We start from the raw sequence: 27,860 nt of genomic DNA on the forward strand, positions 1-27,860 counted from the left end.
TCCTTCCATTTCTTAGCTTCTTGAGCAAAAATGATCTTGCTTTTATCCTTCTCTTTACAAAGCAAGTCATACAACACATTGTTTCCCCTTGCCCATAATTCCCTCTGTTATTGACCTCATCACTGAATACTTTAATAGAAGAGTACCCATCCTGTAAAATGTCTTACCATCACTGTAATGTTTTGTTATAGGACTTAATGCTACAGTGTTTTAGGATCCTGCCTTCCACACACTGCGTACTGCATGTGCAAAATCAAGATGCAGTGAATTACACTGCACCTCAGACACATGCCAGGAATCCGGCTTTCAGGAAATTGTTCTTGCTTTACAACACGAATCCATAAAGCCCTAGGAGAATATTAAATTTGTAATACAATGCTATATATAAAACAAATTAGCTACTTTTCAAAAGCATTGTATCAAATCATTTGTCTTGCACTACAAAATACTGTTTTCATTAAAATATCATATCAAGATCACCAGGGGCACATTATTTGTCCGTATGAGATTAGTTCAGGCACCTTTAATGCTGTTACACAACAGCTCAGAGACTCTAAGAGCCAAAGTACTTAGGCATACCACTCAATGTGAGTGAGAGACAGAGAACTAAAGTACCTTGAACAACACCCATAAAGTAGTGATAGTTATAGTAGTGATAGTTAGGTAGTGATTTTGCTACATGGCATTGGCACACACATGCATGCTCAGACTTGGAAGTCTTCCTACATTAGATCTACGCTACATATTATGCAGAGTGATCCTGTTGGAAGGTGAAAAAATGCAGTACAATGGACAGTCAAAGCAGATCTGGGTTATTATTTCTCTGACTCCCAAAGCCTCTGATGACACTCCATTCACAGCAGAAATGTTAAGTCAAACCCAAAAAGTCTACATACAAGATCTGTGTGCACTTCAGCTCTAAGTTAATCTAACTGACATACTTGGAAAGTAAGTGCCATTAAGAGACAGGATTATAATAAAAGTAGTAGTACGTCAGTAACACTTGAAAATACAGCCATTTCATTGCAGATGTACAATTTCTGACTGGTTGGGTCACTCTTAAAAGAATGCTTAATTTCTTTTTCAAATTGGCAAATAAGCAAGCATATGGTTGCAATCTTTATAGTGCTTATAAGGAATCCAGAATTTGCAAGTTTAATTTGAGCTGAAGCTTAAATGAATTAAAGAGGCTGAAACTTCAGTCACACAAATGGTGGTTTTATTTGTTTTTTTTTTGCAGTCTTTTTGGATGTGCGGATCCTCTCTCAAGGCAGAGGAGCCAGATGAGTTCCCTCTGCAGTTACATGAAACAAGCATCCCTGGGATCTACATGATGGAGGTGTGAGCTCTGCCTTGTCCTGACCTTTCTTTAGAGCTACAGTTTCCCTGCTACTGCGAGTTACTCATTTAGTTGTTATGCACAATGTGAGTCTGTAAATATGAGGCCTTTCAATCCCTGTCTTGAAATTCGGGCATGCAATTAAACTAGCAGCCACATGTTTGTGGAATTCACATTAATGGTGGAAAAATCAGGTGTAAAGGAGAAACCATTTGAAATTTCACTTGTGGTGACTGCCAACTAACTTAAAGTACCCAATAGTCTGAATATTTCTGAACATGAACACCAGGTGTATCTTCTAACAAACTGGCTTTATGGTGGATTTCCCAGTTATTTAGGGACTCATGATTACTTTTCTTCATTTCGGCACAGGGGAGAGAAGGCCTCGATCAGTCATATGGGGCTTCCTTACTTTTTCTGATTCTCGCCAGCACTTCAGGATGAATATATGAGCATAGATATCTTCAACACAGATCCAGCTGGAAAGACTGAGAGTGGTATCAGTCCAAACCCAGTCCATTACTGCTCTCAGCTCGGTCAAAAATGGAACCAGGCGGAATCTGAAGGGAGAGCACAACTGACGATTAGTCAGAAGTGGAGGGATCACATTTAATGAGCACAATAACTGTATATATCACAAAAGGGAGAAATAAACCAGTATTTAAAGACAGTTTAACCGGAATTTTTACAAATACAATGCAATCATATCCTTAGACTGTATGACTAATACTGATGTTTTGAGGGTGATATCTTTTGCCACAGCTCATGTTCCTCTAGGGCCCCCTGTGAGGCCATAAACATGCTTTTGCATCATTACACCTAGCAATTGTACATGAGGAACTGATGGAATGGTACAAAACAGAATTCCCTGTACACCCAAATTCCTCTGATCTGAAGGCATAGAAGAACATAGACTGGCCTGTCCGCAGAATGGTGGGACTTCATTTTATGCCTCCTTACACCAAGTGGTGCATTGTTTCTTTACAGTAGCTGGGCAGTCCTCAACTGCATACAGGATTGGGCTTTATGACTCAGGATTAAGCAGCAGAAGAAGGTGGGCTAACAAGAAAGCAACATGCACAGAGCAGCTTTTCAAAGTGCACCATTTCCTTTACTAGTTCCACACTTCTCTGCTTGGCCAGGTCACAAAGAATACTTCATGTGAAGAAAGCTTTCTTCTATAGCTCTTTCTACTGGAATGACACAACCCATACTGAAAATATTGGGAAAACGCTGAGACTATTCCATCTGTTCTGTGAAATATGTATATGCTTTGAACTAGCTTAATCACAACATCATGGTAACAGCACAACCCTAATGCCACCTTTCACTCTGAGGCGAGGCTGTTTTTGTTATTGCACCAGCATTCCTAACCCTGAAGAGCTTCAAATGTGCAGCATTTTCCAAAAGGTACACAAAGGAAACATCTTTTGATGCAAAGATTTTATTTCTCATATGTACGCTCTCTCACTTTATTCTCCTTTCCACCTGCAGCCTGTAAGCCTGCTCCAATGACTTGTTCAGGATTTGTTGCCTTGCTACTATTTAGGATTATAGAACAAATAACATTACATAATGTTGTAGCCCCTATCTCTTTCACAGAAGTGATTTCTTACAGGTGTTAAAAAAGGGCCCTGAGTGTCAGACTGGTAAGTCAGGCTTACGACAGGAGACTGATTTTTCTGCAATTTGCATTCCTGAAATTGTTTTTTTCCCTTCTGGACTGCAGGGGACATGTGGCACAGACATAGCAGTATGGTGTGAAAGATTTACTGTCTCATTTCCAGCAGCTTGTGAAGAGAAGTCATGAATAACCCCATCTCACGATAACAGGTCCTTATTTCATGGAAGAATGGACTAGGGCAGTAGGTCTAGACTTACCCTTGAAATAAGAACAGGTTCACATAGTTATAACTTTTAGTGAGGAAGTTGCCTAGAACACGAGTTGGATATCCACAGCGTATCTGATATGCTGATAAGCCAAAATAAACACATTTCACAAAATACCAGAGCTGGGCAACAGTGTTCTGGCTAAATTTCCTGTAATGGAAAAGACAGATAAAGGAAAACGATGAGCATTGTACGTGTGTATGACAGAATTAGCTTGAAATGTTTTGTGCTCCTGGCAGCTTCCCTTTCCTGAGAACTGGTGAAAAACCTTTGGCCTCTGACCCTGCTGCATTGGTGACACACTGTTTGAAAGAATCTGGAGGAGGAAGTCTATAAACAGCATCCGTAATCACCTCAGGGTCACGGCGAGAGAGTGGGAACAGGCTCCCTGTGAGTGATGGCTCTGGGGCAGCGCTCTGTCCCTCCAGACACTAGAGGTGCCTAGCTACACCACAGGGGCCTCTACAACGACACATGCCCTGCAAGTCCTGGGTAGACACTGTTTCTCTTCAATGTTCAAATGGTTGACATCCACAATGACTCTAAGCAGCTTTAATGGTAATTTGTATTCATGGAGGTACCTCCGACATCATGGACTCATATAAGGAATTAGGTTGGAGCGACCTCTGAAGACCATCTTTTGCATCATTCCCTGCTTGAATCACGTCTAATCACACCAAATTGTTCAGGGACCTGTCCAGCTGAGTTTTGAATATCTCTGAAGATGAAGATCCCACAGCCTGTCTGTGCAAACTGCTCTAGTCATGGAGCAATCGTCAAATGCCATGGAGCACTACTGTCATGGTGAAAAGATTTGTCATCATATCTAGCATAAATTCCCTTTTTCTATCTTGTGGCTTCTTGCCTATATGGCTTCTTGCACCTCTGAAAGCAGCTTAATTTCGCCTTAATGCTCTCTTTAACCGGTCAGTGAAGACAAGTCATCAAGTTCTGCAGGCTAAACTAACACTATTCACCCAACCTCTTCACACATATCATATGCTCTACCCCCCTAACCATCTTGGTGAACATTTGCCCCTTCTGACAGCAGCCCAATAACATGCTGGAACAGCACAATGGACAGGGTTTGTGAACCAGACATTATCCACTGTTTGCAATTATATCTCACAAAATTATTGCAATTAAGAAATGTGCATGTGCTTTTAAGTGTCAGCCTAATTTATAAGGGCCACAGGAGCTTCAGCTGCAGGTTTGAGATTAACAACATGACATAAATATTTCGTGAAGGCACCAAAAATATCAAAATTATTTTCTTGCCCTTTAAGTTGCCAAATCAAGCTAAAAATTTAATCTCAATTTTCAATGCTCAGTAGATAAGAGATACACTTGAAAAATACACTTATTAAAATAGGGGCGCAATTATTACTGCACTGAGGAAAAATAAAACAATCAGTTTTTAAGAGGAAATAAGACTTTTTCTTTCTTTCTTTCTTACATTATGCTCCTATTTTGTTTTTCCCTTACAATAACTTAACTGTTTATGAAGTGAAATGTGCCCAAGTGACAGGCCCAAATTCTCTATGTAGTCAATGGAGTAAAGCAAAGTTTAAAGTCAAAAGTAGGAGGGGAGTTAGCCAAACACTAGAGAAGAAACATTAACCCCTCTGCAGAGCAGACTGCTTTGAGCCATGCAATAAGAGATGTTAGATTTTCAGGTCCATTGGACCAGGCAAGTCATACAAGATTTCATACAGCAGGTGACTACATCCACACCACCTCCAAAGCCATGTGACAGAAGCAGGGGAAAAGAAATTTTGCTCTTCAGAAGAGACATGGGCTTTAGACCTTCTTCATTCTAAGGAGATTCAAATCCATAGTTAGTTCACACATTCCAGGAGAGTGACAAGGTACAGGTTACCCTGAGAGAGACATTTTCTATTAAGTCTTCTAAATCAGTGTGCAGCCAAAAAAGCAAGGTTCCTGATATGAAAGAAGGGTGTAAAGGGAGGAATGCATGGCATAGCTGGAAGGGGAGAGGAATAAAATTCTGATCACTGCTCTCTGAGTTACTTCAGTTTGTATCCAGCAGCTATCTCATAAAAGACATAAACCAGTCTTGGGAGTGGGAAACCAAACCAGAGGCAAACATTGTCTCAGCTGAATGGTCAGTTACAGGCAAACTTTCTCTCACCTGCTATTTTTTTGACCCAAGTTGAGAATATTTCATTGCATACTTGTATAATCTAGCTCTTACCTCCTCAAACCTACACTGGCCACAGTTACTGCTGTAGAAAGACATTTTGACATTCTGTTTAGGAATGAGACTAAGAAATTTGTTTATGATTCCAAAGCTTAGCTATAACCCTCTCAAATTTACATTCAAATAACTTGGTAGAGCATGACTTTTCAACCCATATTGTCCAATTATAAGGTTTATACCTTTCTGTCACTCCAGGTAAGATAAAGAACATCCAGAAATGTATTCCAAAAACAAGGATGACTTGGAAGATGACCTTTCCCATGACAGTCTTTTTGAGGTACAGTGCTCGGTCTACCACCATGGTACCAAACTGAATGAGCACCATCACCAAAAACGCCTCTGGGACCTGGTCCTCTGATAATGAAGAGGTGATGTCTGCTGCTGCAGAGTGTTTCTGAAAAGGAAAATGTTACAGAGTTGTTGAGGAAAGACGACACTCACACGGAACCTAGCATCCACAAGAGTCAAGGGTCCCAACTGACAATTTACATACAGATGCCCTCTATGACATACCCCGAAAGCCCAAAATCCAAACACAATGATGATGAAGTCCACTGTATCTGCGAGGAACATCAGCACATACACATCAGTCACAGCACTGTAGTCTGGATGAATAAGATTGTAGAAAAACTGTCTGATGGGCACATACACCTGGAGAGTCCTAAAACAACAATGATCACAATGTAATTTAACAACACTGCAACTGGCACTGAAGAAAAGTGTCTGGAAGTGATATGAGTAATGTTTGTGAAGATACACTTCTCTGACAGCCTCTTCACAGGTCAACAGAGACACCAGTTCCTTGCACTGATTGCTGCTTAAGCAATGTTTGGTAGAAATACACATAGGCACCCAAATCAGTTCACACAGGAGATTTAGCTACATATCAGACAGGTAAACACCCTTGCAGTGCTGTCTGAACCTCTGCTAATTTGTCTGAAGTTCAGCTGGTGGGACATAGGGACTTAGGGTGAAAGCATACCAATATAATGAATAGCATACATATCCATTCTTCCATTTGAATTAACAGAATCAGTAACCTGCTCTCTTTAAAATTTTACTGCATTAGTCAGCTGTTTGCAACCTCCCACCCAAGCCCATACAACTCTGCACTTTGCTCACTTTTTAATTGTAAAGGCCTTGGCTTTGATCATTTGTTCTCGAAACTTTTCCATAAGAAGCTCTTTCTTAGATTTTTGCTTGATGCTTAACACACTGCTTCCTTTCTGACTGCTGTTTCTTGTACTGGTACTTCCTGAGAAAAAGGAGAGGGAAAGAGAAGAGAAGGAAGCTAATTCAAATTCAAAGTTTAAATACAAAAACTAGAAAGTAATATATCTGGAAAATTCTACCGCAAAGCTGAGTCCCACATTTGAAAGACGCTTTGAAATAAATCCATATGGTAATTTTTTTCTGATACAATAAAATCTTGACAATATCCAGTATAGGTTTAACAACTAGCAGATCTAGATTAATAACTAAAATGAGAAGAATAGTGCCAAAGGCAAATTCTTGATTGTTCTGACTCAGTCATCTCAATTGGTAATATACATTATTCAGGCTGTAGTAAGCCCTTCTTTTTCAGAAGAGGTAATCTGTTTCAATATTCCTAATCTTTTTTTTTTTCTTTTTTTTTTTCCACTTTAAGTACCATTAAATGTAGATATGAGAAATACATGTGCTTTGAATTCCCTCTAGCTGGGGATTATACTGAACCAGAAATTCTGGATTTGGGCCACACTGAACGTTCCTTTCCCAGCTTTTGGGTAATGTCATTTTAAAAACATACTGAATCACAAAGTACAGCTCTCCATTTGAACTTTAGGAAGGTTTGGAGCGTGTTCAAATGCAAAAGATATTTTGGTTCATATCCTATTTCCTCACAGAGGAGCAACAGCATTCGGTAGTCTCTGTGTTCTCCACAGCAACAGCACAATGTTTCAGCAGGATGATCCTATGGGAAATGATCATTCGCTCTTCAAATCCCAGAAATGCCATGACATTTACCTCTCTTAGATCTGTGAGAGGAGAAGCTGGATCTGTGAGAAAGCTGTGATGCACTGCTAGAGCTCTTCCTCCTGATTGCGGTCTGCTGCTCGGGGAAGTGGACATGGATGGACTCCACTGATGCTGCAAGATTGACAGACTTCATAGAGCCTGAAGAGTCTCTCCTGCCTCCTGTCAGAGAGAGCTCATCATCAGTATCCTCTTTATTACTGGAGCTGTCCCCTTTCTCATCTTCATCCCACAATCCATGGCACTAATGGAAGAAAAAGAAGAGCATTTCAAACTTGTATTTATGTTACGATATTTATCGTAGACATTTATCACAGTGTTCACTAGGGGGACGACAAATTTGTTGTGTTGGAATATAACATGAATGACTAAAAAAAAAAAAACCGAAAACATTAAATATAAAATAAAAAATCATTTTACCTTTAAAATGGATCTGTGGAAGAATAAAGCAAGGAGCTGAACAAGATCATAGTGCACATAGCCCTCTTTCTTCTCAATGCCAATGATATTGGGTGGATGGTAAGGTTTATCTTTTGTGTAATCCACATATTTATTCCAAGGAAAGAAGCCAAACTGGAAGAAGTACTTGATGACGATGGCCACCTGTTCAGAAACACAACACACTTGGGGTGTTTTCTAAGCATGGCAGCCTCATAACATTAAGAGGAGACACATATGACTATTTTGTCAGCTTTTTAAGAAGATTAGCAAACATTCACTGCTACAGAGGAACAACAGTTTATGTTTCCTGAGCAAAAAGTTCATCAATGACTAAAATCAGCATTTACCAACAGATAGTGCTCAGTGGTACCTGAGACACCACAGGCAGTGTATGCTGTCGCTTGATTACCGATTACACAGTAGCTGATTATAAATGGTCCATTTCTGTGATAACTGCTTTACATGCCAGGAAGGATGTCACCTATGTCACCTTTTGCAGTGAAGAAAAACACAAACAAGACCTTCTTATACCACAGAAATTGCAAAGGATGTTAGAAAATATTTATACTAATATGAAAGGCCACAGGCCCCTGGATCCTAGAGATCAAAACCAGAAAAGAGACCATGCAAAGCTTACAACTTCACTTTTCTAGGTTCGACATACAGAGTTGCAAAAACATCAACATACCTCAGTGTAGACAATGGCTGTCATCCAGAAGCGTTTGCTTGGCCGAGGAACAGACAGCATGGCCCAAAGGAATATAAGGATGGGAAGCACCAGGGTTATCATGGAGGCAGAGATCATGTGGTTAAGAATGATCACAAAATAGCACACCATTTCTGACCGGGCCACCAAGGTATTGTACAGGGCATAAATAAGAAGCAAGACTCGAGGCTGACCAACATAGAATTTCTCTGATTCCTCTAGCTCTTCATCGTGAAACATCCTGTTAGAAGCACAGTGCAATAAATTAAATAAAAATTAAATTCACAAGAGATGCTTTGCTAATTGCTATTATTTTTCCTTTTGAAAAACTATAAGATTCTGTTGGCGAGTATAATGAAGGAAAAAAAAATGGGATTCAGTATTATAATCAAATAACCTGTATCTAAGCTCACAAAACTTCAAGCAAAATAATTAGAAGCACTGTTCTGATGTTTTTTTAATTTACCCAGAGAATTGACTTGGTAGCTTTCCTACAGTCGCCCAGCCAGCACACTTCATGTAAATCACACAATGCTGGTGTGGCCCTGTCTGGATTCGTATCTGATTTATTAACACAGGCAGGAATTAGGAGAAGATCCAGAGGTCCATCAGGATATGCGTGGTATGAATAGCCCCACAACATGAGATTAGAACATAATAAATGCTCTTGATCATTATATGTGCCCGATCTCCTCCCACTTACCTAACTCAAATAATAGAAAAGGCAGCAAGAAACTACTACATAAATCCCACATATTCAATTCTCTTTCCTTTTCCTAAGGAGTGCCCTCATCTGAGATCTAGGTGGAAAGTCAGAACAACTATGGACAGCTAGAAGAAAGGACACTACATTTACATTTACATTTACAATGTCAGATCTATACAGCCTCTCTCTCTCTAGATGTAGGGATGTAGTCAGTTTGCAAGGTGGTTTAAGATTTTGTCATTACACTCATGGAAACTCTCCCTCAGTTGGGTCAGGCCAGAAAGCAGAGGAAGAAGAGCTGTGGCACCATTTGAGCCCACTGGCACTACTGAGCACACTGTCTGAGGAGCAAAGAGGGAGCATCCTATCCCCTGTGAAAGCACTTAGCAAGGTGGTCTCTCTACATAGCCTTCAAATACTACTGGCTTAAACAAATAGTCTGCCAAAGGTCAGAGTTTCCCTTATAGTAATCCAAAATAATAAAAAGAGAAACATTTTCCCAGATAGCTCTGGAAGCAGATTATTTGAAATCACAGCTGTCTGGAGAAGAGAAGCCCTGTCCGCATGGAATGTTTAGAAAAGCCCTTGAACCCATGGCTATTGGAGTACAGAAATCTGATGCTAATTGGAACAATTAGCTATGGTATCTGGGGAGAAAGCAGAGATTCTTTCCAGCATGAATTTGAATCATTTTAGAAATCTGTAATTAGAACAACTGCACAGGAAATGAGCTTCTTCCCTTAAATCAAACTTAGCACAAGGTCTGTATCAAAAAACCATAGACTAGTTCTGAGAGAAAAACCAAAAACAAAAACAAAAAAAAAACCACAATGGCAAAACTTCAGAGACTGGGACCAAAAATTTTCCCCACTCAAAGGTCCTTACTTGTTCAGAAGCAGCTCACTAGCCGTTAGCTCATGCGTCAATGGAGGGAGAATCGTATCATTAAGTCTGTCCGTCCGACTGTCATCTGGGCTCACCATCATGAGGCTCTTACCAGCTGAGTCATCGGGGGAGCCAAAAGGAAGGTGTTCAAAGCTGACAGCTTTGCTATAGGAAGGTGGAGCTTCTGCATTGCTATCCACGGTGGAGTACAATGGCACATCAGTATCAGGAGTAAGTGCAGCTCCTTCTGAACCCAGGCTATAATCTTCCACCTCCTCTTCATCCTGCCTTGAAGCAGAATGAGCTCCTTCCTCTTCATGCTCCCCTTCTACCTCCTCAATGGTTTCTGTCGTCCCCTGACGAGAATAGAGCATGGTGACCTGCGTAGGTTCACTGTGAAGGCAGGATAAAGAGAGAGAGTTAAGGCTTATGAGGCTTATCACAAAATGAAATTTGTTCATTCTACCTTTATGCAGACAGCTGAGCAACCCCACTGCACCCCAAGACCCTCAAAGTTCACATCGCTTGGTAGAGAACATTACAACATGATCTCTTCTTACACAGAGGGACCATCTGGGTCTGTTTGCCCCCGAATGGCATGCCAGTGTACTCACAGTGATTCACTATCTTTTCACACCAGGAAAGGACAAATGAATATCATTATCAAGAGCTTTCGGAAAGCAGTTTAAACACTTTCTTACCAGAACCAGAACTTGCTGTTACATCTATTTAAAGCATGCTCTGTGGTGAATGATAGACAGTTGTGGGGTTCCTTCTAAACATGGTGCTTCTAACAACCACCCTGTATACAGCTGGAAAACTAGCTGAAAACACATGTCAAATTGGATTCCAAGTAAAAGAACAAGAAAATTGCAAAAATGGAGAAATGCAATCCAGATTATAAAACTGTTCCAGTAAGAGGGTATCTTGCTTACCTTCAGATTGCCCTATGTTCTTCTTTACAGTCTTCATTTCTTTTTAACTTTACCTGCCTGCTTTTCTTCCATATGGACCTACATTCTTTTTCAACTGTTCTTATTCACTCTGTTCAATTCTCTGCTTGTACACCTTGCTTACTGTCGGCTTTGCAAGTCCATAATCACTTTCTCTCCTAATGCTCTGTGCTGTGCAACAGTTTTAGCTGATGTAAATTCATGCAGCTTGATGACTCCAGATGGGAATCTGGACACCATCATCTTTTACAAATTTTCTTGGCCTTGCTTTCACCCTTTTTTCCCTCACAAGTATTTTTTTTTTTATCTTTCCCCTAGAACACTACTCTTTCTTTATTTCAATCTCCATTTCAGCCTCTCTCCAAAGGTTAGACAAAAGGCATCAACTTAGTGTCTTTTGTTGGCTGGGTGTACTTCTATGTCAACAGAGACAAATCCAGGTTTCACACAGCTCCAGAGAAATGAATGAGGCCATGATTTCACATAAAGTATAACCTTTTTAAGAAAACCTCACTGCCAAAGCCAGCTGGCACTACCATTTCCTGCCAAGTTCTATCTCTTTCCTTTTACACTGTTTCTAAACTTATTGTGGCTATGTTAGATAACTTTATTTCTAGTAGACTTTTAATCAGAATTTGAAACAGTGTTATTGGGATGTATGTTTTGATATTTCCTGTTAGCAATCATTCTGGTTAAAATGCACAAAAAACATAAAATCAGATCACTTCAAAACTGATCAACACTAAAAATTTGTAAAACACTTAAAATTTTGGAAAAGAATGATCTAATATGCTTTGAAATGTCATATTTATATTACTAGCTGAAACACTGTTTTTATTTCACAATGTCATATAAATCCCTGAGTTTTACCTTCTAAAATGAGTGAATGGCTCTGAACTGTTTTTTTGAGCAGGATATTAATAATATTCACTATCTTTTCATAGCAATTTTCCTTTTCTTAATTCCAACACCTCACAGACTGTAAATCAATGGTAAAGAAATCAAAACATATTTAACAATCTTTCCTATGTGGGGGAAAACTAAAAATTGAAAGAACAGGGCCAATACTTGCCTATCTCAGTTTCTAAAATTAGACACCCAAGTCCATATTTAGGATAAGGCATTAACTGAGAAACTTCACTTCCAGCTTCCAGTTTCTATAAGAACAATCATCAGCTTAGTAACTCTGAAAAATCAGACTCTTCTTTGAATAAATACAGACTTAAGAGTCTGTTTCTTTGTACACAGCCATTTTAATGAAACGTAGTGGACAGACTTTTAAAAATACATGAATAAAGGATGAAAAACAAAAACACAGAATAAGAAGTGAAACAACAAAGAAGTCCTATCTTATGACCCTGACTTTGAACCTCAGAACTGTGCCACGACACAGAAGGCAGTAAAGCTTCCGTTAACCATGCAAACCACTCTGTACACCACAGATCTGCAAATGCAAATTTATATACACTGCAACAAGTATAATGGTATGGGTAAATGAGTGAACAAAGCATGCATGAGTTAAGCACCTTGACACTATACTGCCACTGTCAGCTGATGAGGAGGACATATCCATGCTCTGCATTTTACGAAGCCTAGGTCGAGCGCGCTCACTTGTTTTAGGAACAGTGTCTGGTCCATCTAAATCATCAAGGGTTGACTGCCTTGAGAACAGCATGGTTGCTTCAGTGTAGCAGCTAGCAGCGCAAACAGTTACAAAGACAATGTTAAATACAAATGATATTACTCTACATGGTTTAGTACAGGAATGTGCTTGCCATGCAGCAAAACACAGACACAGAGACAAAAGGTTCAGAGAGAAGATAAGGATTTGTTTAGGGTCACTATGTAAATGCATCTTTATTGTTCATAGTCCTATTCATACAGGGGCTATAGAAGGCCAACAACTATGTATTCACTATTCAAAGAGATATGAAAACATCACGATATTCTACATGCTTTCCAGGGGCACCAACGTACATAGGCTACGAGGTTTTATTTTCTCTGTTTCCCCACAGAATTTCCAAATTCCTCCCAAAATGCTTTGGGAAGGGACCTCCTCTGTACAAATTCTGTTTTGTTAATGATATGCTGTGTTGAACCTTTTGCATAGGTACAAGCCAATTTCCTAAAAGAGCCCTTAAACCTGAATATGCTCATATTCCACAAATAGAAAAATATCTGTCAGACATTGGCTAATCCTCTTTCCGAACTGAAGAGCCAAATCGGATATGTTACTTAGCCAGTAGATGCATGCCAAATATAACCTGCTGCATGGGATGGCTTTTATTTTGATATTTAGTAGGAAGTCCTGATGATTCTTTCCAGAAGATTTCATTTATTTCAATTGCAGCTTAAAAATGATTTCAAAATCAGAAACATGCACTTCTTGAAAGGGAGAACAGATATGATAAACCCTTATCTCCTTTCATTTATCAAATACACCAGGACACCAGAGACATACACCATACATTGAGCATTTATGTGTTACTGGAGAAAAGAAGAAGAACTGGATGAGTTATGTGAAAGAAAGTACATGTTTAAATACAAGCATATAACATAGCAACAGGAAAGAAGCAAATACATTAATGACATATGGTAGGTAAAAGAACTATTTCTCCTGTAAAAGTCTTTGAAAAACATAGATGTCTATGACATATGTTGAAGGACCTGGTGTTTTAACACATGCAGTCACCTGCCTGAGTCTCAGATATAGTGTGAGAAGAAAGGACCCCAAAATGCAGGATTTACACTCTACTTTTCTTCTTTCTTTTGATTCCATTTGTGCACATGAGCAACAACAGCTGGAGATTTGCTTCCTTGGCAAGCATTAAATGTGTCCAGGGCACAGAGAGTAGGGAAAGAGATCAGAAAGGAAGTGCAATGGCATTTTCTGTGTAACTGTGGTCTTGCTAGCTTGAAGTGAAGAGAAAACTGCTGGTATGAAGTGACTGTTTGCAATTGTTGTCTTCAGGCAAATGGAGAAGAATACAGCAAAATATGTGCAGCAAAAAAGCACTTTTTCTTAGACCTATGCTCACTGACAATCTTTGACAGAGTGGACAGGGTTAAAAAGAACATTTTGGTCTTATTTTAGACAAAAAATGCTACCAAGATACCAAAGGTATTGTAAAATATTTTCCTTAAAAACAATATTAATGGCAGGGGCAGCCCTGTCCTGTCAGCTCACTTGGCCAAGACCCTTTACAAGCCACTTTATTATTTCTGTGTGTGCACAAAGGTGCACGTGTCCTCCAGACAAAACTTGGAGGACTGTCTGCACAGGATTTTGATGGGGCACAGAAAGCTGCTTCCTTCAGGAAGAGGAGATCCACTCTGGAGACCTGATTCAGCAGCATGGAAGTCAGTGGGAGCTTTGTGCTATTGACCACCAAGGGCTCGTGATGCAGGAGGCTTCCCATCATGTATAGCATGCCGGGTTGTACTATCAGTGAGGTTTTGGTGCTAAAATATGGGTGATGGCAGCAGGTAGTCAATCTATATTTGTAGGTTACCTTTATGTCTCTGTGCTACAGTATTATCCATGTTATTTTACAACTCAAAGGCTGAATTTATTATTTTAAAAAGCAACACCTCTTACTAAGGTGTTGAAGTATTTTAAAAGTGGGCATAGCCCAGCTGGAACTTTCCAAACACCTTCAGCAGAACAGCTATTGAAATTCAAGTGGCATGCAGCCGGTCATATATTTTTCAATGAAAGAAACATATTCCAACTGCCCTCCACAACAGATAAGTTCTGACCTGGGTCCCAGAAAAATCAAGGGAAAAATATTTATTAATCCTAATAAATGAAAACATTGGCCCAGATTTAGTCCTTGCAATAATATGGATCAGGTAGATGTTTTAAATGAAGGATGAATAATCTGATGAAGCATCTACTGAGCAGCTGCTCTAGATCCTCAAATGTCTAGGTATGTGTATGAGATAACAGCTGTACTACAGTGTGTATATTCTATATGTACTTCTCCAGGAACATGCTGCAGAAAATGGAGGAAATGAGAACTCCAATAAAGTGGAGAGATTTATATTTGGCAAAGCTGATGTTGACTCAGTGATTGACTAGCATATAAATGTAATCCAAGCATATCTTCCTGAGTGACTTTTCAAATTCATGTCCTTAGAGACCTTGAAAACCATTAGCTTCTTGAAATCATTCAAGGAATAGGTATTTTAAATTGAAGGTTCATTAAAAGCCCTGAGTTCAAGCATTTTATATAAAGTTGATCGGGTATCCATTTCAAATGGGGATATATATAGCAGAGATGATTTTATCCTGTGTGAGTGGGAAATTTCTTACTTTATTACTTCCCTTTGGTTAAACAAATTTATCTTTCCCAGCAAGTTTATTAGTTAAAGGGTGACTTACAAATTTTATTTTTTTTTTCTTTCTTTTTTCTTTCCATATATTTGTTACTTACTGGCATTACCTTTATGAACTAGTAGTACACTTCCCACACCTGCAAGCAAAAACCCCAAACATTTACTATCACACATGCTCCTAAGTCAGACCCAGATCCAGCCCCAAACTGGGACTTTCCTGTCGTCCTTTCTCCTGCCTCCCAAGGCAAACTTTACTTCTCCAGTACTCCATGTCCCAGGCCCTACACTTTATCTGAGGCAAACACAGACAAAAACTGGGGTCCACAAACACTCTGACGACACCTGTCTACGCAGTCTTACAGGAGGGCTAGGGATTCCCACCTGCAGGTCCTATAAAAGCCTACATACAGCTAGAGCTGACAAATGAAGAAGCTATTTGTGAAGGTATAAAAATGAATACAAATGGGTCCACGTATAAACCCCTGGATATCCCGAAATCTGACTGGTTTTGCATCTAGCTGCTCTGTCATAACTGTAGGTCATGAAACCCACAAGCTCTTTAACCTAAGAAACAGTTCATCAGCCAAATGGAAACAAAAATGCAAGAAATGCTCTACCATGCTAGCTCCGGATCAGTTCTGGTGGTGCACATGAGTTTGTTAAGAAATAGCAACAGTCTCTTCTCTTCCTGGCCCATGTGAACTTTGCACTATGTCTTTAGGACACGAGAGTATTTACACACAAAGAGAAACCAAACAATCACATTATGAATACCTCATTGTACCTCTAGCTTCTATACAGTAAAAGGACAGCAAATAAATAAGAGCTAAGTGTCCCCTAGTTTAAGAGAAAATCCCACAAAACTCCTTTTAGAGTTCTATCTAGACTAAGAACAACATTCCTGGGTAAGACTTAGAAGGGTCAGTCTTCAATTTCATGAGAAATTTACAGTTCCTGCAATTGATCAGGTGGGTTGCTCTCCCTGGGAATTCCCCTCTGAAAATCCACTGTTTAGAGCACTGAGGTCATACTTTAGGTAATTACAGCCCTGAGGAATATGAATTATTATAATGGAATAGCTTCTCTGCTTCTGAAGTTGAGTTTTATTTCCAGACATGCCCATCTTACTCATCGAGCTAATATTCACTACAGAATCTTGTGCAGGGCAACCAAAGGATAACCAGAATGCTCGTCAGAAACCCTCCACCTCTTCCCAGAAGTTTTCCACAGTAATCCTTGATCCATGATCACAAGGATGCTTTAGATTTAATTAGTTGCTTTTAATGTTACTGGAAACCATTGTTTTCGAATGCAAAATATTCTCCTCTATTATTTGGGCAATTCAAAAAAATCACACACTTGATAAACTCATATGAAGTTTAAAACACTACACATTTATAAAAACGGCTCATAAACTCTTTTGTAATCCCAGGAAGAAACATGCAAGTATGCCCCAGAAAACAGATGGCATTATCATTCAATCAACAGACACATTCTTGCTTCCTCTGATTACAGGTCATTATTATTACAGCAGATGTGTACAAATTGCAAATACTGCCAGTCAAAGAATATTTACTTTTCTATTACCAGAAAGAGAATTCAAGATTAGAGAAACCAGTCACAATACTGCTTTTGCTATTCCTCTGTTAATAGGTCCTGTGACATCTGGGGAAACAGATGACAGTAACGCATTTGAAACGTTTGCTATATTCGATATAACTTTTTCTGTTGCAAAGCAGCTCCACAGAATCACTGAATTCTCTGAGTTTGAAAGAGATTTTAAATTTGTAAACATGCTCAAAGCATTGTGACAAATAGGTGCTTATTCTGAAAGAAGACGTAATTGAATCTTAACACTGGATACCATTTAATGGAAGGGACAATTTACATAGGAAAATTGCAAAATTTGTCTTTCTTGTTTATAATTCATTATGGAATTGACTTCCCTTTGCTTCTAGTTAAAGTTCTTGCTAACATTGTTAGATAAGAATGCTATCTTCTATCTATAGTAAACAGCATGACAAAAAATATTTAATGAAAGCAGGACTGTTATTAGTATTTCGTTTTTAAGTGAGAATGAATTTTGTGTTAAATTCTGTCCTCCAGATATCCCACTGACTCCAACTGAGCTGGCAATAGAATTTGGCTTTACATTTTTCTCATGTAATCTGACTCCCATAAAACTTTGAGACAAAACACGAAGGTGTTGCTTGGTTGGGTAGCTAGCCACCAAAAAAGATTTGCTAGGATTTGGTGTTTTTACTGGAGTGAACCTCTCAAAGACCAGTGCTTGCCCTGGGGAGCAATTTGTGAATATTTTGTTGAAGCACAGTACTCACAGACACTCTCTGACACTTACTTTTCAATAACATCAGAAAGGAATGCAAATGCTCATTATTTTCAGTCTGCTAGCATCTACACATACGTCATTAGTAAAAGCTAAGCACTACTGTAGACTGAAGCTACCGAGTTTGTAGGGAGTATCAAACACAATAAGATACTGCTACACTTCAGAGAAGTACAGGACACAGCAGAATGCAACGGATTATGAAAAGGCTTTTATTTCCAAAGCCCTCCCTTCTCCTCCTCATGATGCTGTTGGACAATTTCTGCAGTCTTTTAAAAGTCAAGAACACCAGGGACATGGTTGGAACAGGCTGCCTCTGTAAGGGAAGGAAATGAATGTATGTGCCTCTGTGTGCATGGAGCAGCAGGAGCATGCAGTAGTTTTGGAAAGGGACTTGACAGTATTCATCTTCAGAAAAGAATGAGGAAGGTGGTTTTTCTAAAAAAAATATGGATATATGGATATGGATATTTCATGCATCGTGTTGCTCTGCTGGACTGTAACAGTAGTTAGGAAATCAGGCTCTTCAGATGATCTGTGTGCATAAGAGAGTTGTTTTTTTTTTTCTTTCTTTCAGTGTAAAGCCTTTTTTTCTTTGTGTGTAACAGACAAGAATTTATTTTCCAAAGGCAAAATATTCACAATGAATGATGGCTCCCTAAACTCCAGGCCTGAATTCCTAACACAGTATCCCAAAATCATCCTTAGTAGGCTCTTATTTTCCGTTATTTTTGACAAGATCAGAAGCCCTGTCAATAACTCCTAATTCTATAGGAGTGGTGAGTATAAAATCCACAGAAAGCAGTGGTATAGTCATGCAGTGGAAAAGGAGTTATATCATCTGCTTGCAATTGAGCGCACCACTGTAAAGGAATAGTAATATATAGCAGAGCTTTCATTGTCATAATGGCATGGATAAATCAAAAGGACTGTTCAGTATTCATTAGAAAGTTCATGAATACCTAGACTGTCTAAAATTATGTCTACTGTACAATCCTTCTATCCTTCACAAAATAAAATTAGATGAATACCTGGAGATACTGTCACGAGAAGCTGCTGAATCTAAACTATCCATTCTTTCAGAAGCTTGCAAACCAGAAGCTTGACCGGGATTTTTATCAATTGAGTCCAGTCCTGACTCCTTGGAAAGTTTCATCATATGGTTCTGGTAATACATATGGATGCTCTCTCGGGTAGGAACATTTCCCTGTAAAAGACATAAGGAAAGTTACGTGGCAGGGAGAGTTATATTCTTCAAAGATCTGCTTTTTTTTTTTTTTTTCCCCATCATTTGGCAATACATAGTCTGTCCAGACAGCTTCGTAGTAAACAATAACCTCTCACCACAGTGCAAGTCAGGTTCTGACTTAAACGTACTGTGGCACGAAGTGTTGGGTTTTGGAGCAATGAAAGTGGCTTCAGACTCTGCATAGTCCACAAAACTCTGCTAGGTGCAGTGCAGATCACTCAGTGTGAACATGAGCTATGGCCTGCAACCATGACACAACATAAGGCTCCAGCAAATTTTGAGACAGCTCTTTTAGATAGCTCCACTCAATCCAAGAAAAATCATAGGTCTTATTAGCAGCCAGTAGCAATTATTATTATTATAAATTTTAACAGAAACAAAAGAAACATATCACGTACAAACTGATCTAGATTTTCATTAGTGTCCAAAATAAGATTTTTTTCATGAAGTATGGATACAGTTGGAAAACTGAGAAAATAACATTGAAGAGCTTCCCTATTTACTCTTTCTCTCTGACTTCAAGACTATGAAAGGATGGTTTTATTAACTGTCAGCCCAGGTCTGGGCACAGAATCAAGTCTTTCTGACTATACTGCCAACAGAATGCTACAGGCTTGTAACAAGAATAAAACTGACAACTTGATAGCCTTTCTTTATGCAGAAACACATCAAACTCATTTTACTAGTAGTTGCATTGACTTCAGAAGATGCACTGAGATTGCTACTCTTGAACAGTCATTCATAATGAAGCCTTATGCAAGAACTTTTCCAGCTGAAATAATCAAGCTACTCTAAAATACTGCCCATATTTCCTTTACTAATACAATTAGTTACTAGTATTTCAACTCTGGACCTCAGCACTGTCCTATATTGAGCATGTTCATAATCTGAAGATTCATCAGAAAAAAAATCTTAAAAAAAACAAAACAAAACACAAAACCCGAACCTTAAGTTTTTTAATTAGGTTTGCTTGTGTACACACTGTGTTGCTTCTGCAATAAAAAATGTTCATGCCATTATGACAACCTGCCCTTGAAATTGTGGCACCCACTACCCACTATCTTGATTGCAGGCCTGTGATAAAGGACAAGAGCTATGACAGCAAAAGTACCCCACAACTGATGGAGCAAGGACTCAATTTCAAGTTCCTCTGTAGTTAGAATAGAAACCAAAAGAACTTCACACATGTCCCTGACTCCATGCTGGACAAAACAACAACATGTCACCATGATGGTTACAGCAAAAGCCTTCCTTGGGCAGCAATGATAGATATGGAGCTGATGCAGAGCCTTCTGAATGCTATGGAATAATCTGTGATTATGAACCCAGTATTCCATAGAAGAAGAGAGAAAGATTCTTGTAATAAAATACTGAAGGTGAGAGTTTTAAAGCTAACAACTGGAGAAAATTCTCTGACAGGTGCCCACTACCAGAACATTTAAGATTGAAGCAACCTACATAGGCCTACACAAGGACATATGGGCTCTACTGTAATCAAAATAGCATCGGGCTGCTAGCAACATGAAGAAAAAAATCTATTGTGAACAAAGGATAAGAAAGACTCATTAAAGTTCAGTAGCAAAGAACAATCAAAATAAGGTCCAAAAAAGTAATGGCCATAAAAAGGCAGTTAGCCTGACTTCTACTTAAACGTTAAAACTCTAAAAAATAAGGGATAATGAGTAAGAAACGTAATTTTAAGTGAGGATGCTGAAATAGCATGAAATTCTAAGCCTTGGGACAAAAAAGAGCATTACTGTAGAGTTGTACTATCAAAGTTTTATAGGAAGGATGGAATGAAAGATAGCTTGGTAAGGTCAAAAATAGTAAATAAAGTTAAATAAAGTTCACGAGTTAAATAAATTCACTGTACCAGGATTGCCACAGAGTGCCTGTGAAATATTAAGAAAGATTAGAAAGAAAAATAATGTTCATTAGCTTATATTACTTTTCATATATGCTTATGTAGAATAGGTAAATGACATGAAAGTGCCTGCAAACACACATTCAAGTCACCAGAATGGAAAAGACCAGGAGGAAGAAGCAAGAAGACATCCTTCAAAAAAGTGACATTCGTGAGGAAAAACAGAAACAATAAACTTGGTAGAGGTAAATGTAAAACTTCAGCATATCGGACCAAAAAAGATGTTGAGGAGTAACTTCCTGTCCTGGTTCCAGTTAGGACAGAGTTAAGTAGCTCATAGTAGCTGGTAGGGTGCTATGTTTTGGATTAGGATGAGAAGAGCGCTGATAACATGCTGATGTTTTAATTGTTGCAGAGCAGTGTTTACACCAGGCCAAGGACTTTTCGGCTTCTTGCTCTGTCCTGCCAGCGAGCAGGCTGGGGGTGCAGCAGGAGCTGGGAGGGGACAGACCCAGGACAGCTGACCCAAACTGGCCAAAGGGGTATTCCATACCATCTGACGTCATGCTAAACAATATATAGGGGTGGCTGGCCGGGGTGGGGGGGCCGGCTGCTCGGGAATAGGCTGGGCATCGGTCAGCGGGTGGTGAGCAATTGCATTGTGCATCACTTGTTTTCTTACACATTATTATTGTTAATACTACTACCATTATCACTATTATTATTATTATTGTTATTATTATTTTCCTGTCTTAATAAACCGTCTTTATCTCAACTCACAGGCTTCACTTTCCCGTTTCTCTCCCCCCATCCCAGAGAGGGAGGGGGGAGGGTGAGCGAACGGCTGTGTGGTGTTTAGCTGCCAGCCGGGTTAAACCACAACACTTCCTAAAATGAACAATAGTCTGATAACAAAAACATTTTCAAGAACATCATAAGAATCATCTGTCAGAAAGTTAGGGTATGAACAGGTGGTCAAGGCACACAGAGGTGTAGCTTTTTAGGGAGTTAGGGCAACAGAACAAAACAAAACAAAACAAACAAACAAACAAAAACACCAAAAAACGATTTTTTTGTATCCCTGTTCACTGCAGAAAAAGTCACTGACATCACCAATGGAATATTTTGAATCCCATGGAATGACTGGATTAATAATTAGTAATTATTTTATGTAAGACAAAGCTGAGAACAAAATAGTGACTGGATGGTGCTCACCAAAGAGCTCTGCAGGAACCAACGGACAAAATAGTCTAAGTGCCAGAGAAAAAGAAGATTGGTGGCTTCAGGAGTAATCCTGAGTGACCTTTATAAGAAATAAAGCAACCATGAAATAAAGACAAGTATATTTCTTATACTTGTCCTCCAGAAACAAAGGGCACAAACAACATATTTTTTTCTGTACAAGGGAAGAAGGTTATTGACTGGTTCCCCCAAGGAGTTTTACTGTCCAGGATATTCAGATATAATCTGTATAAAGAGGAAAACATTGAGGTGATAAAGTTCACAGATGGAAAAAAGAAAATATTTGTGATATTCAAGTGTAAAGTTAGCTGATGCAATACTGATGAAGGGCCTTGGTAAAAAAGGGCAAATGAAATTTTTGTGCTCACAAGTGCAAAGAAATGCAATGGGAAAAATAGCCTACAAAATGACAGGATTTATGTCAAATTGTTTCAGTCTCAAAGGTCTTAGAATCTGACTGTATAGTCCCCCTAAAATGTTTAGTTAATGTTAAAAAGAAATCAAGGAGCTTAACTGTTAGATCGTAGTAGGAAAGCAAAAGAAAATAAACTATACTCCTGTATAAATCTGTGGCTCACCCGTACCTTAAAACAATGTATAGTTCTGGTCACTCAGTCTTAATAAAGCCATATTAAAAGTGGAAGTGGTATGAAGGACAATAAAGATGATATGAGGCATGGGATAGATTCCATGTGAAGAGAGGCTAAAGAGAAGAGGACTTTATAACTTTTATCTATCTATGCAACACACCTTGGGGAGAATAACAGTAACTAAACATTAATATTGAATCAGCCCGCTCTTTTTGGATCTGTGCCTTATGGCCAGACAGGGTACGGATTGTCTCCTGACCAGGAAAGCCTGCATCTTGGACCTCCTGGGATCATGGACAGCCTGCTTTTTGTGACAGCTGGCAGTGGCTGTGAGCGGGCAGCATGGGGCTTTATTAAGGCCAAGGATACTAATGTGCCGTTGACCTTTTTGACCTTTTCATGTCTGAGATAGTCTGCAGCTTCTAATGAGAGTTGAACTAAAAATGAGGCTCCTATGCTAAGTTTCCAGAAATAGTTGGGTAGCTAGTGACATATGTAAAAATACCTATGCTTGAGAGCTTTATACTACTGCAAGGTATCACCTACTTGCATTTTGAAGATCCAAATACATGTCTAGCTACACTGGTAATGTTAATCTTACATAATAATGAGTTTTACTAATATATCACTGGTTTTTGAGGAACCATGTAGCTTCAATGTCAATGAAGAAAATTACGCCTGCATGTTGTCAGCCATTTCCAGGGCAAGTTGGTCTACGAAAAGGCTGAAATATGCAGACTGAGATAGTTTCCGAGATGTTCAAAATGCCGTGCCTGCTCCTCTCTACTTGAATCTATCACATTCCCTCAAAACCAAATTTTATTTCAGCCAAATCCTTATATCAATCTCTCAATTATTTTTCCAAACACTTGCTTTGCATCCAGATAATAAATCAAGCATTCTATTATTTAAATATTAAAAAAAAGCAAGCAGTCAAAGAGTCCAGATGTATTTTTTAAATGTGCCTGTAAGTTGGGTTTTTATATTTTTTCTCCTTAATACAGTGCCTTCAGCTGATCTGAAAAGACAACCTTTAATTTTTCACTGGGCTTGAAATGGCATTAACAGAAGAAAAAGACCAAAGGCGTTACCTTCTTAATCTCCCTGGTGAGCATACAACGCTCGATTCTCAGCACAGTAGAGATATCGATGTGTTCTCTTGAGATGGAATTAAGCCAAGCTGTAAAACTGTCTAGTGTTGCCAGGAAAAGGACCCAAGTGAACTTCAAAATATTAAATATCCTCTTTATGATGTTATCTAAGGGGGAGGAAAAGCAACAGAGAGTTAATGGATGCAAATGTCTTTCTCTGCATTTCTGCTTGGAGTTAGTTTCAATTTTCCTTTATTGTCTAATAATAATCCAGGCTGTGAGACCCTGTCATAGTAAGGAATCTCTGAAGATGGCTGGAGGCCTTTTGGCTGTCTGGGACATTTTCCTGCCTGTATGTCTAACCTTATCTTCTGGAATCCCTTTTCCACCCCATAACTCCACAATCCTGCAATTGCTAGTCATATGAACAGTTCCTGATGTTGGACACTGTATGTACAGGTCTGTAAAAATGAAACCCAAAGATTTGGGCATCTCTTGAGAACTATTCGACATCCCCTGCTCCAGTGATCTCAACAGCTGCTCCACCAGCCCTTACCTGTCTATTTACTCACGTGCTTTTCTCCGTGCATGGAGTTTGCCTTTTGTGACTGAACTTTGCTCAGTTTGAAAGTCTAACCTGCTAAAATGGTCTTTGACTCTCCCCCAGTTTTCCAGCCACCTGAACACACCTCTTCATATTTACTGTTTCCAAAACTTCTCTTTATTTAAATGGACTGCACTGTCATCAGCAATCTCAGATCAACTAGCTCAACTAGCAGTAATCATATAAATCATTTATAAAACATTACTTTTGCCCCGTTTTGCCAAAGCATTACACTTTCCCATGAGTAGGGTTTATGGTTTTATACCAACAATTGTAGCTTTCTTTAGCTCAACGCAGCAGCCTCAAGTTAATTTCTCATTTCAGTAGTTCCTTTAGCATTCGTGACTGCACCTAAAGAGCAGCAGTTTCAGTTATTTTTCTTTCACTCCCAAGCGTACACATCACACTTCAATTCTTAAACAGTCTTACATAAATAAGAAAAAAATTCTTTCCAACCAGTTAGTTCCAGAGCTAGTTGTCCCTGCTACATTTCTAATCCCAGAACACTAGATATTAAGATCAATTTTACAGTAACCAATCTCTTAGACAGAGATAATAGAAAACTGCAAATAATCTGCCATGCAGAACCAAAATGCTTGAAGTAGGTACTAAGAAGCCAACATAAGCACTAAAGCGTGATGATTTTAACTACCGCAATTCTTAACTGTACCACAAGGTGGCAAGCAAAACTTTGTGGAGTGCACTCTTTACAAAGCATGCAAAGGTGAAACTAATAAAGCAAAAGATATCTTAAAGAAGATTATCTTATAGAAGAACATGCATGTGTCTCTGGGTGTGCAGGCATAGTTGTATGCACATATTTGTGGAGAGAAATTAAGGGAAAAAAACAATAGTGGTACATTCCTGTAGAGTGGAGGCTGAAATGGTATTATGTACCATTTACCTGAGTAACGTCATGTAACAAGTCCAGTATCTCTGAATCAGGAGCTTTTATGGCCTTCATTTGGCCATACCATTATTTCAATAATATTTTACTTTTTCTTTTTTTTTTTTTCCAGGCCTTTTCTATATCATTTAGAATTGGGAAGATTTTATGATTTATTTACTCAAATTGTATTCACACTTTAGCATATATATCTTGAATCTAAAAAAATCTTTTCATTGGAAATTAAAGATAAAGCTGTTTATGCTTCTAGAAGCATTCATTTCCTTTGAATTCCAGATGTAATATTACAAATAAATTCAATAAGATGTAGCATTCATAAACAGAAATATACAACATATAAATGGCCTTTTTTAACCCACACTCTTCTTCTCTAGTATATCATTTCTGCTACTGACTTCAGGAGGATTGCAGCTCTCAGGTTAAAATTATCTCTATTACTGACCACCACTGGTATGCCATAGTCTCATCACAGTGCTTTGCCAAGCACTTCAGTCTGATCTGGAAGGTCGTTTTTCTCTCTGGGATGGAGGTGATTTAGTGTACATTTTTAATGATGCTGTAGCTGTTCTGACAGCTTTGCTGTTCTCTGAAACTTTTTAAAAATAATCTTTTGGGGATCGATCACATCTAAATAACTTCAAAAAGGGAAACAAATATTTATTTTTTGCAGAGATTGTTACTGTAACTTCAAGGGTCAAACACAGAGATGGCTTCTCTCTGCCTGAGAGCATGAGAAAGGATTTGGTCCAAGGTTAATAATGACACTAATGCTTCATAACAATTACTCTTTTTTTTTTTTAATTATCTTCTTTAATACATATTACTTAGGACTTGTTAAAGCACCTTAAATTGACTACTTCCAATATAAATCAATTATTAACCTCATTTCCTTTCTCTAACTCCTGTCTAGAACCAACTTTATTTCCGTTGAGATGTGTTTGAGTGATTCAGTTTCATGTTTAACACAGGTGACTGCACCACAAGAAAGTAGCAAATAAAAAAGCTCACAAAACACCACCAGAATATTATATGAGAAATAAATATTTCATATTCTTGTAACCTCTTCCACCCTGTGGCTCACGCAAAGGTACAATTCTAACTGGGATTGTAGGAAGCAATTCCAAACAGAGAATAAAAATAGCTTTTGAAGACAAAGGAGAGAAGAGCGTAATTTCTTCTTTTACTCCAGTTAGGAAAAAAAAGACCCAAGCTTAGAGTTATGATCCATTACACTTCTTTGTAGGAAGACTTTCAATATGGGCAAGATCCTGTAAGCTGCTGCCATTTCTTCTGCTGTGCAGAGCATCCTCAGATCTAACTATGAGTGAGAAAGGGTAAAACTGGGAAAATCCCATTCTTTTAGAGCAGTTATTTGTACCTCTCTAAACACCTAAGCACTGGACAGAAGCAGTATCTTAACATAGCTAAAACACATTGAAAAACAGCAAGGTCTTCACGCTAATAATAAAATATCAGACCATCAAAATCAATGGAGATGACAAGACACACCTAAATGGAATCAGGATTGGAAGCTAAGCTTAGGTATAAGATGTTTTATAATTAAAGTATACAAGAAGTGATCAAGTGTGAGCCTGAAGGTGCATTTATTAAAGTGTAGGGGAGATAAGTGCAGTAGCTTACATTCCAGGAGTGGAAGCTGCTATGCTCAGGACTTGTAAATCTGGCAATAGAAATCTGAAAGTTATTAAATAGTGCTCACTACACAGTTCATAGTGGATTTTGCTAGCTTTATGCTTGCCTGGATCTCTGCAACGATATTTTTGTGATATGCTGCTTACCCCACCTGTCACAACTACACTGTAACAGCAGAGAAAACTTCTGTGTTCATACCTGGTCCATCAGATTTCTTCTTGACATGTTCCTCTTCACTGTCTTCATAGTCTGCATCAGTACCACCTGTTGAAAGCAATGAGTGAAACAGTGAACATTAAGCCTACGGAAGTGCAGATTCAAATCCCATTCAAGCTAGAAAATGCTACTGTTACTAAGCAGAAGTGACTGGTTTCTCACCTACTGGTTTAAGAGAAAGCAGATTTCCATTTTTAAAGTACTGAAGTGAGGAGACTACCCTGTCAGCGAAGGTGTTTTTGGATGACCACCCCTCTCTTGTAATTTCCAATGGCATTTTCTTACTATGTCGTCTGCTGAGCAATAACATCTGCTGTAGTAAACCCATGCAATTCAGAGTAAAGACATGCAATTCAGAGTTGCAGTTTTTCCAGCTGCCCAGCTGCAAAAGCCTCTCCTTCCAGTAACACACTCAAGCTCATTTCTTCAACTTCTTCAAGAGGTGACCTGAACATTGCTCTGATTTCCTCCTGACCCTGACCCATTAAGCCCAAACGAACTGAGTGGGACTTTCAGGCTGAAATGAAGCAGCAGAACTGGTTTGAGACTACCATGTGCTTTTCTTTTGGCCTATAGCAGATCAGGGATGCAGAGAGTCACAG

At 38.8% G+C, this 27,860-nt stretch overlaps 1 protein-coding gene across 11 annotated transcripts in view; it reads right to left on the bottom strand.

Annotated features, from left to right (window-relative positions):
• Positions 1-27,860, bottom strand: part of PIEZO2 (piezo type mechanosensitive ion channel component 2) — a 320,203-nt gene that overhangs the window by 11,574 nt on the left and 280,769 nt on the right. For 10 of the 11 annotated variants that reach the window (XM_083826663.1, XM_083826662.1, XM_083826664.1 and 7 more), the window contains 13 exons: positions 27,241-27,306; positions 23,879-24,045; positions 18,874-19,049; positions 12,684-12,851; positions 10,205-10,597; positions 8,596-8,854; positions 7,887-8,069; positions 7,458-7,710; positions 6,573-6,705; positions 5,964-6,111; positions 5,630-5,844; positions 3,221-3,379; positions 1,752-1,899 (listed from right to left, as the gene is read on the bottom strand). In XM_083826663.1, coding sequence (XP_083682789.1) covers positions 1,752-1,899; positions 3,221-3,379; positions 5,630-5,844; positions 5,964-6,111; positions 6,573-6,705; positions 7,458-7,710; positions 7,887-8,069; positions 8,596-8,854; positions 10,205-10,597; positions 12,684-12,851; positions 18,874-19,049; positions 23,879-24,045; positions 27,241-27,306 — 2,468 coding nt within the window. The remainder of the gene's footprint in view (positions 1-1,751; positions 1,900-3,220; positions 3,380-5,629; positions 5,845-5,963; positions 6,112-6,572; positions 6,706-7,457; positions 7,711-7,886; positions 8,070-8,595; positions 8,855-10,204; positions 10,598-12,683; positions 12,852-18,873; positions 19,050-23,878; positions 24,046-27,240; positions 27,307-27,860) is intronic. The other variant, XM_083826665.1, reaches the window with a different exon arrangement.

The sequence above is a fragment of the Anser anser genome (genome assembly GCF_964211835.1).
Source record: "Anser anser genome assembly, chromosome: 2".
In the NCBI taxonomy this organism is placed as follows: Eukaryota; Metazoa; Chordata; class Aves; order Anseriformes; family Anatidae; genus Anser; species Anser anser.